Source organism: Chenopodium quinoa, unplaced genomic scaffold (assembly GCF_001683475.1).
Source record: "Chenopodium quinoa cultivar QQ74 unplaced genomic scaffold, ASM168347v1, whole genome shotgun sequence".
Classification (NCBI taxonomy): Eukaryota; Viridiplantae; Streptophyta; class Magnoliopsida; order Caryophyllales; family Amaranthaceae; genus Chenopodium; species Chenopodium quinoa.
Window position 1 is genome coordinate 827742 of NW_018744704.1, and position 10787 is coordinate 838528.

The 10787-nt window shown below is 34.7% G+C and overlaps 1 protein-coding gene across 1 annotated transcript; it reads left to right on the forward strand.

Annotated features, from left to right (window-relative positions):
• The first annotated feature begins 810 nt into the window (after positions 1–810).
• On the forward strand, positions 811–9331 carry LOC110702871 (pentatricopeptide repeat-containing protein At1g80880, mitochondrial-like). The gene is made up of 3 exons (XM_021880618.1): positions 811–1542; positions 3359–4788; positions 8341–9331. Exons 1-2 carry the CDS (start codon positions 941–943, stop codon positions 4461–4463), a joined length of 1707 nt encoding a protein of 568 aa, XP_021736310.1. The 5' UTR covers positions 811–940; the 3' UTR covers positions 4464–4788; positions 8341–9331.
• The last annotated feature ends 1456 nt before the right edge of the window (positions 9332–10787 follow it).

The window sequence follows — 10787 nt, forward strand, 5'->3', positions numbered from 1 at the left end:
CAATAGCATTACTTTTGATAAGTTTTCCTAACATGATAATATTTTTATAATTAACAACTAATTAGCTTAATTAAAAAAGAATCGAAAATCGGTCCTACTAGTCCAGTCCAGGTTTTGGACTAGTTTTACAGTTTTACCAATCCGATCTGAGCAAAACCAGTCCGTATTACCATTAATTCTTGAATTTTAAAATTCTGATCTTCGATCCAGTCCGATTTGGTCCGGTCTTGGACCAGTGAAACTAGGGGTGAGCAAATCGGGTACCCGGTTAAAATTTTAGGACCGGACCCGGAATTGGTTGGGACCGGGTCCTAAAATTTAGAATCGGAATTGGAACCGGTACAACCGGGTCCTAAAATTTAAGAATTGGAATTGGATCTACCGGGTATCGATTCCAGTTCCGGGTACCTAATTATATACATGCTAATATAAAATACAATTTATAATATTTTTTTGGTTTATTTTCATTTTTAGCATTTAATACTTATATTTTTATATGCATTAAGCTATTTATTTATGTTAGATATTAATATTATTTATTTTTATTTTACTAAATAGATACATTTAACATATTTTTGGTTTTTAAAAATATATTTAGTTCAATATATGTTGGTAAATCGGGTACCCAACCGATTCCGGTTCCAAAAAAATTGAGAATTGAAATTGAAATCGGTTACAACTGGATCCTTAATTTATTACCCAAAATTAGAACCACCGGGTCTAATTTCAATTCCGGATCCGCTGGTTTCTAACCGGTTCCGGTTCCAATTCCAGGTAACCAGAATTTTTGCTCACCTCTAAGTGAACCTCCCTAAGATCAATAGTTTGGTCCGCGCGAAGTATATGAGAGCCAGCTCCAGAGCTCCACCCCAAAATGGCAATTTATTAACACTTGAACTCTTATTAAACTGTTATACTTTGTTAGGTTGATCCTTATATCATGGCAATCTTTGTATTAGCTAAAAGGCAGCTGATTTCCCATCAAATTCAGTTTCGTTATTTGCTATCAACACTTGTTCGCAACCCCTCTTCTTCAAATGGGTATGTCAACATCTTCTCTCAGACATTTCGTCGAACACTTTCAATGCACTTTCATACTCCCTTACACAAACAACATTCACTGTATTCCTCAACATTACAACCATCTTTAATGCAATCTATATACAACCCTATTGATTTCAATGCAATAGTAACCGAAAACAATCAGAAAGATGAACTGGGTGTTGTTGAATTAGTAGAATTAGTGCAGAAAACCAAGGATTTTACTTCTAGGAAGGAAGCCATTGATTTTGTTGCTGGTTCTAGTATTAATCTTGATGCCAACCAGGTTTATATAGCTATCTGGGAATTGAGGAATGATTGGAAGTTGGCTTTATTGGCATTTGAATTGAACTTAAAATGGGGTTTTGAAAATGAGAAATCATTGGGTTTGATAGTTTGGGTATTGGGTACTCATCAGAAGTTTGATATTGCTTGGTCTTTGATTCGTGATTTGCACGGGTCGGCGGATACTCGACAAGCAATGCTTGCTATCATAGAGAGGTGAGTTTAACATGCAACAAAACATGATAGTAACAAAACTAGAGCCAATATGATGACATCCAAAAGCCAATACATGTTAGTAGCCAATTTGAGTTTAATTGGTCTTGTTTTGTCCATTTCTCTGCTAGTAGCTAGTTTTGAGAATACATGTTTAAGTTTAGAGCCAATATGTTTTGTGATTATGTTTATGTTCAGCAATAAGCAAATGCTTCGTTTTTATGATAGCAGAACCCATTATGCTGTGCAAATTGTTGAATTCTGGCTTATTTGTTTTTCTTTTCCTGTTTGCAGCCTAATGTGCTTTATTCAAATATGTAAATACCATGTAAGAGAACTATTGGGAATACGAGGTTTACTCGTATCAAGGACAGTTATGTTTCCTTTCAATCTTATGCCATTAGGGTTCTAATATTATTACTTTATGAGGAAATTATGTAAGGGATGAGATCAAGAGATTGATTAAGTCAAAATATGTGATTGGATTATAGGATTATGTTGCTATTAGCGCTGATAACTTGATATGTAAGCATATACTTATCTAAGATTTTGGTCATATGCACAATGACATGAGTTGATTCTTGATTGCAAAGAGGACTTTAAGATTGAATGGTTTGAACTCATAATTGCCTGTCAAAAGCTGTGTATAAGAGATTGTGACTGATAGGTCTTAGAGGTCTTAAAGACCATATGATGCTGCAAAGTTTTTCCTTTATTATTATTATTAAATGGAAGTTCGCCTTATCTTGACTTTCACGCCGGTGAGATACATTAGGTCTCAATCATAGCCCCCAGCCATAAAAGGTTTCAAAAAGGGCCTATTAACGAAATACCAATACAAAGACAAGAAAGCCTCACCTTGCTGGGACGGATAAATCTAACTAGAAAGGGCAGACTCAAGGCGATGACTAGTAGATTTTCCAGGAGTTATTATTATTATTATTGTTATTTTTATTGTTATTGTTATTGTTGTTGTCATTGTTATTGTTATTATTATTGTTATTATTATTATTTTTAATTTATTTTTATTTTAATTTATTTTTTTTAGGTGTTTTTCGTACAATTTTCTTCTTTCGCCAGCTCCTATATGAAAATTGCGTTAATTTTTGTTTAGTAACAAGTACCCTGCTCCTCTGGTGGTCAAATTAGTGCAATTTGGTTTGAAGTAAAAATGGTTGGCTGATGCCTTCCAAATCCAATTGAGGTGCTTTTGTTGTTAGTTCTGCAGAATGTTTATGGGTTTGCAAGTGGGTATGGTTCTTACACAGTATGTTGACACCCGAAAGTGCCTAGGGTTAGTGATGGAAGCTGACTTTGAATTCAATTAATAGGAACAATGTTTAATTAATGATATCAAGACTTGATTATTTGATGCGTTATTAAAATTTTAACAAAAGAAACAATCCATTTGATAAAGAATGTCAAATTTTATAGATGACACAAAAATCTAATTGTTTAGTGTTAAATTTTAGCAACTACAAAATTCAATATATGATGCTTTTTTATCATAAAAAGTCTACCTGTGATTCTGTGAAAAGATATCTTTGAAAAAGATGGCGAACACTTAAAGAATCCTACATGATACTAGTCATGCTACTTCTCTTCAGTAATTGAAACTAATTAATGTATCTGCCTGTCAACCATAGTGTTTGCCTAGTTGCCTCTGTGCTTGGTCTAGTTGTACCTTTTAGAAGTTGAATCTGATTATTGATATACACAAATTGTACCTGCCTACACCACCCTTCAATATCTAATTTATCTGTAATTATACCAAGTCTTGAGCTTGATAGATATATCATATTAAATTGCTGCTTTTCAGATATGCAGCAGCAAATAATCATGAGAAGGCCATTAAAACATTTCAATTCATGGAGAAATTGACACTGCATCCAGATCAGAATGCATTATATACTGTCATTAGTGCCCTATGCAGATATGGCAATATTGAAGAGGCTGAGGAATTCATGCTAAAAAATAAGAAGCTATTTCCACTTGAGACCGAGGGCTTTAATATCATTCTTCATGGTTGGTGCAATATTATTGTTGATGTTGTTGAAGCAAAGAGAGTCTGGAGGGAGATGGCAAGCTGCTGTGTTACACCTGATGCAATGTCTTACACGCACTTGATTTCCTGCTTCTCGAAGGTCGGAAACCTTTTTGATTCTCTGAGACTCTATGATGAGATGAAGAAAAGGGGCTGGATCCCTGGCCTTGATGTCTATAATTCACTGATTTATGTTATGGCTCATGAAAACTGTTTGAGTGAAGCTCTTAAAATTCTTGAGAAAATCAAAGAGATGGGTTTAAAACCAGATTCTAGGTCATACAATTGCTTGATTTGTCCTCTATGTGAAGCTGGGAAATTCAAGGAGGCAAAATTTCTGCTGTCCATTATGACACAAGAGCATGTCCAACCAACTATTGAGACATATCAAGCATTCTTGAAAGATGCTGATTTGGAAAGCACTTTTAAAATTCTGAGTCAGATGAAAAACGATAAAGTTGGTCCAGACAATTGTACATTTCTACTAATTTTTGATAGGTTTTTTAAATTAAGAGAACCCGGAAATGTATTGAAGGTGTGGGTTGAAATGAGACACTTTGGAGTAGATCCTGAATCAGGACACTACCAGTCTGTTGTGCATGGCTTGGCAAATTGTGGCTGTTTGATGAAGGCTAAGGAATTGCATACTGAGATGCTTTCAAATGGCTTTGTAGATGATCCGACACTCCAAAAATTGTTACAAGGACCAGAAGAAGGTAGTCATCATAGGAAAGTTGGGTCTATAAAATTTATGAACCCTGCTAATGAATCAAAATCACCATATACATCCTGTGTCAGACCAGAGAGGGGAGGGGGAAGGAGAAGTCGAGGTGCCAAAAGCTCAAATAAGCAGCAAAGATTCAAAGGATCCTCTGTGTAATTATGATTTATGAACCAAGTTATATCAGATGATCTACTATGTCACCAGTAGTTCTACGTCTGTCATTGCTTCAATCAAAATAGTCTTTTGCGATAAAAAGATAGCTCTTGGTGAATTATAGCTATGCCATGAATGAAAGGTGAAGACAGGCTTGTTAAACTTGTGAATTTGGTGTAGATAATCTGGGAGGGTAACATTACTGAGGTTATTCTGGTTAAATATTCCAGAGTATGTGAATTGAGTACTGACGTTCACTAAGGGTTGCCTTAATCTAATTTCTGTTTGCACCTCCAGCTAATGCTCGCTTTAGTGCCAGCCCTGTCAGGTATGTTTATCATCTAGTACGATTTCTTCTGCGCTCCTCAAATTTGTTGTTTGGGTATTGTAAAATTGTCAAATATGTGGGAACTCCAGGATAGAGTTTGGAGCTGGGACCTGGGTTCACTATTATCTGTAACCTTCTAATTTGGGATGGTTCTTCTGATTCTTCTTCCCATGCAACCATAATCTATTTGGCTGTCATTATCTATTGGCTTTACGGATGAATTCATAATTATAATTTAAAACCTTTGGATATTTTTTTCCTGTAACTTTTTTGAGAAATCCTAATGTTCCCATATTTCATAATCTATTTGAGTGTATTAATCTAAAAGTATGAATTAGTGCATCACCTTCTATGAAAAACAATCATATCATCAAAACAACAACAGATTCTGAGAAAAACTTATAAGTAGCGTGGAGAAAGTTATATGTTGCATATGAGTTTGTTTATTGTCTCATGTCACCTTTACTAGACAACTGAAATGTAATAAAGAAGCCCATATGGAGAGAGATTTGATGATACTGCTGTATGGAAAGCTGTGGAGGAGCTGGTGCAGGTCATATTTTTTCTCTAATTATTCTGAATGTTCTAAGAAAATCAGTAAAAAATATTACAAGAGAAATGTTATTACTCAGGCTTCCAAATATCATGGTGAGTGGAAAACTAAGGAAAACCCCTGAATTCTTTTTATGCCTCCTGTGAAGGCTGTAGTCTTAAGATCTGAAAGGTTTCATGTATGCTTCCTCATCCATGTTTGAGGCTATTGAAAATAAAACACTTGAAAATGCTTGTCTATATAAACATGAGAGGTACAAGTGGTAATAGTTTGATATGACGGATTGGATTTTTTTATGAAAATTCATCCACAACAGATCTGATGCCATAAAAATCAAGATTACAGAATTGAAAAAATTCCCTTGCTTCCTGTGTCCCCAAGCCTTCTCTTGCACAAAACTGTACCCATCAATGAAATTTAGTACCGAGTTGGGTGATCAAATCAAGTACATCCTGGTAAAATTACAAATACTTAAAATCTTCCAAGCTTTTATAATTTTAAAAGCAACCTTTGGTCACCTCAAGAATGCCAACTTTAACAGAGAATATGCTACCATTAGAGTGTAGTATAACTAGAGAAATAAATTTATTCCTTATATCGAGATCATAAAGGGGTAAATTTACATACTTGAGTGCCACCTTTAGTATGTGTAATTGAATGGTCCTGCTATGATAAATCTACTAGCTACATTGTTTTTCTTTAATATAACTCCAATATCAAAATTTTCAAACGTGGAGGATGCAAAAGTAATAGCCAAATCTTTATCATCCATATCTTGCAGATCCGTATAAAAACTCATCAAAGTGAGATTGAATTGCCTTCCCCTAAGTTGAAAATCCATGACTCTGATTTTTCAAAAGAAGTGGTCACCCTTCTAGTCTTGCAAAGTTGCTCAAACTTTCGACATTATTTGCTATAATTGATCTTTTACAACTTCATGGAGAAACATGTCTGATAAACATAAAGAAAACTATGATATGGATTTTTCTTTTCTCCAATCAAAATCTTCGTAATCGTTTATTAAACTTCCATAAACCATAATTCACAGAGCTATCAAATCTCTCAATGTCTAACTTCCTTGTTGGTAACAAAATTCATCTATATTACTCGGATTCGGGTACCCATGTCCGACACGGGTACGTGTCTAAGTGTTCAACTCGGCTATTTTGTGAATTTTTTTTTTATTATTTTGAACTAAAATGAAGTGTCCAAGTATTATATTCATGTCCGAGTGTCGAGGGATCAACACGAATACTTGAGGTGATTGAAGAGTCCGAGTACCATAGAAATTAATTGATAATAATTTATGTAATCCAATCAATGCTTTGGCATCAATTTTTTAGAATTAAAGCTCTAAATATCAATTCGTTACAAGGACAATTTGGATCCATTTCATGATTGCCATTATAATTGATTAAGTATTCAGACGTTTCATTTAAACATTATTCATTGATTTATTTGTTGTCGTACTAGAAGACTTAAGTTCCAATACCAATTGGATTTTTATCATGTTTCAGAATGAGACCTAGCAAAGGTTTGGGATTTCTGACCAAAGGTGACAATGTTTACTAATAAACACGTACAATTTATTACATTGCTCCCCAAATCTTGCGAAAATGTCTTGTCATGTGATGTATCCTTTATTGTAATGTAGGAATACTATCTAGTTTTGATTATTCTCTCATCATAGTTAAGGTAGATTACAGGCAACATTGGATGTGACACTTAGAAACATATGTTAATCTTGTAGTATTATGGACTTTACTTGGGAAGGAAATTTCTTTGACAACTCATTATACTGATAGGTGAATTCTGAATTTAATTGTTGTTCGACTGTTCAAAAAAAAAAAAAAAAAAACCACACACACATGCTATGGTCACATTATGTGATTTTTCTGTAGCATGAGCATTCTATGGTTTCATTGTAGGTTTTATCAAGGTCTTAGGGATGTGGTTAAAAACTTGTCAGCTAGTTAGGAATTGAATTTCAATGACTATTCATGATCTTGCCAGCTGAAGCTTTGAGTTTGCAAAGTGGTGTGTGTCTGTTAAACAATTGAGGATAAAGTTGGAAACTTGCTAGCTAGTACAGAAGTGAATATCTTCAAATTGTAACCTCTGCAGGCAGAGTTATTTATGAATATATAGTATCTTTTAACGACGTCGTGTTGATATTATAGATTTATATGTGGTTTTTTTGTACTTGATTACTGAACCTTGGCTAAAGCTCGTAGTATGTCAGGTTAAAATTGGTTTTAGTAGTCTCAAATCTAGTTGTTATTATTTGTGATCACTTGATTACTGAACCTTGGCTAAAGCTCATAATATGTCAGGTTGAAAATTGGTTTTAATAAATTCAAATCTGGCTGACTTTGATGTTAATAGTCCCCAAGTCCTCTTTATTGAAATCGATAATAAACGAGTTGTTTGTGCCAGCTTGTGGTACACATTTGGGAACAGTGCAAGTGAGCTAGATGCTCTGAATTAGTGCTACAATTTTCAATTATTTAGAATTTTTTTTGCTTTTTTGTTTTTATTTTTTTTAAAATTTTTGGTTAAGGGAAGCGCTATAAGAAACTTCATTAGGATAGTTTATTCATTTCTTCATTTATCTGTGGCTGGGCAAAGGACTTAAGCGCATTGTTTAAATTTACTAGGTTACTTTAGGATAAAAAATGATTGATAAGGACTAGTATTTCTAATCCTAGCATGATTCATTTTTTACTGTATTGTTAGCTATAAAAATTAGCTTATGTACATACTATTTCTAGATTAATGAGAATGAAAGGCAAAAAACCATTATATTGATAGCTTCTTTGGCCTTAATTGTAAGGCCAAGCTACCATGTCTTTACCTCCTTGGTGATTTAGGAATTGAAATACTATAAAGAATCTTAGCGAGCTCTAGGGAACCTTGTTCTTAGTTCATTAGTTTCTTTTGCTGTTTTATTTACTGTATTATTAGAGTAAATTGACTTATTTTCTTCTTTTTTAATTTAGGTTGATTGCATGATGATAATAAAGGGTGGAAGCTTGTTATTTTAGAGTTTGAAGGCAGCTTTGGCCCTGAGAAGTACTTGAGTTCTAATTACACGGGCTTTAATGGCTGAAATTGCTTCTGAAACTAATCCGGTATGCATAAAATTGGCTTTACAATGTAAAGGGAGCAGGACAGGAGGTATGGAAAGCTCAAACTTGGCTCTTTTGCCAAGAGGCTATTTCAAGATCAGTTTTTTTAACCTCCATTTTTTATGCAATTGTCAGTTGAGGATTACATCTCTGAATTTGATTAATGATATGTCCATGAAATGATGAAAGGCCTGAAGAGAAAAGTGAACTTTTGTGGTGATTGCTGAACACAGATCTTGCTAGAAAGGTTGAGCTCTAGCACAATGGATCTTCTGACTTTTTGAGTACATGTTTAGATCCTCTATTAGGCGTGAAAAGCTAAAGGTGGGTTAAATGTTGGATGCGTGGGTCAGATGTGAATTTGTGGGGTGTATCTGAGAGCAAGAATGTTAGAACCAGTGTTACAAGGTTTGCGGGATGTTGGCCCGAACCGCAACCTGGTTAAATGTTGGATGCGTGGGTCAGATGTGAATTTGTGGGGTGCATCTGAGAGCAAGAATGTTAGAACCAGTGTTACAAGGTTCGCGGGATGTTGGCCCGAACCGCAACCTGGTTTGTTCGTACCGGAACACAGTACAGACGCGACTCAGGTCGCTGGAGTCCGTGAACCGATTTCATAGCTTGAAAGCTGAACTGTTCTTCCGTAGATATGTGTATGTAAGGATTTAGTTTCATATTTATGCGATTTTAGATTAAAAATTTGTTGATATATGAAGATTATGGTAGAGAATGGAAGGTTTTTAATTTTTTTTTTCACAGAGAAGATGAAGGTTGAAGATGATCGGTCTTTTTTTTTATTATCTACTCTCTCCATCCCACAATATAGTTTCTATTTGTGTTTTATCATGGTATTTAAGAAATATGAGAAGAAAGGGGAATAAGTACATTAATAAGTAAAAAGTACAATTATAGATAAAAGTTAGAGAGAGAAAGTTGAAAAAAGTTCAAAGCATGTGCAAAATTCAAGGGTAATTTAAGAAGTACAATAAATAAAGTTAAAAAAAATGAGGGTATAATGGTCTTTACATACTATTCAAAAATAAAAAGAGAAACAACATTTTGAATCTCCAAAATAGAAAAATAAAAATTATATTATGCGACGGAGAAAGTAGTATTTAGTCAATTTTTATGTAGTATGGCGGCTAGGGTTTATTATTAATGCTTTGGTGTTGGAAATGAATGTTTTACTCTCTTTATAATATAGAGAGTGAACTAAAGGGGTGTGGCCCTTGGGCTACCCACATTTTGTGGAGAGGGAGGACCTATATGGTAGATCATCTTTCACACACGCGCGCCGAGCCGGGCTGGGCTGGGTCGGGTTTATCAAATAATCTTATTTTTTGGACAAGACTAATTGCGTGATTAGTTCCTTGATTTTTGCTAAACGTTTTGACTGATTATTTTTTACCGTTTTCAAAACTGATTAATGGAGCATTGATCATGCAACCATCTTGACTGGTTCTTTGCCACGCACTAATTTTGTTGTAACCGTTTTTGAAACGTTCAAATTCCTTCAGTTTTGCAAAACTGTTTTAAAAACAGGCGTGATTAGTGCCTAATTGTTAGCAACAGTTACGTTGCAATTTGCCTATAAAAGGCCTCTTGTTTCCCTGGTTTAAAATACAGAAAAGTAACACAGAAAACATTCCTCTCGTTTTATTCTCCCTCACAAATACCCTCGAGCAGTTTCGTTTTTCCTTTTGGTGCTCAGTTGCCCGGTGATACAGTGCAGTTTCACCGGTATATTACACAATTTAGAAAAACTGTTTTATCCTGGGGAACATCCGGTTTTGTACGAACTGCTTGCACGTTTACAAGGCAGTGCCGGGAATGTTCTAAAGAAAGCGACATAGTCCGCGACTCAGTCTTATTTTCGGTAACATTGTTTTTCTGTTTTTGTTCGCGCAGTTCAATTTATAACAATTGGTTAATAAAAAAATTACTTAATAATATAATATCAATTATTTATTTCGTACCCAATCGTTCCGGATTCACAAAGAATAATGTTTCACGTATCGGTTTTCCGTACCACGTTTCCAATCGAACCTCGTACCACGTAACTTTGGTTAGAACGCTAAAGAATACGTGGTTTCTGGCTCTTCAACTTACAACAAAAGCAAACAGTGCTGCAAGTGTCATGGTTTAGGGCACATAGCATCTGAATACCCTAAGAGGTACATGTTGACTATACATGATGAACATAAGGCTCAAATACACATGATAAGGCTTTAAGGATGAAGATTTGATGAGAAGACTGGTATTGAATTCTAAACCCGCTATGAACCTCTGATGTTGTTTCTCCATGGAGTCACCCAAGT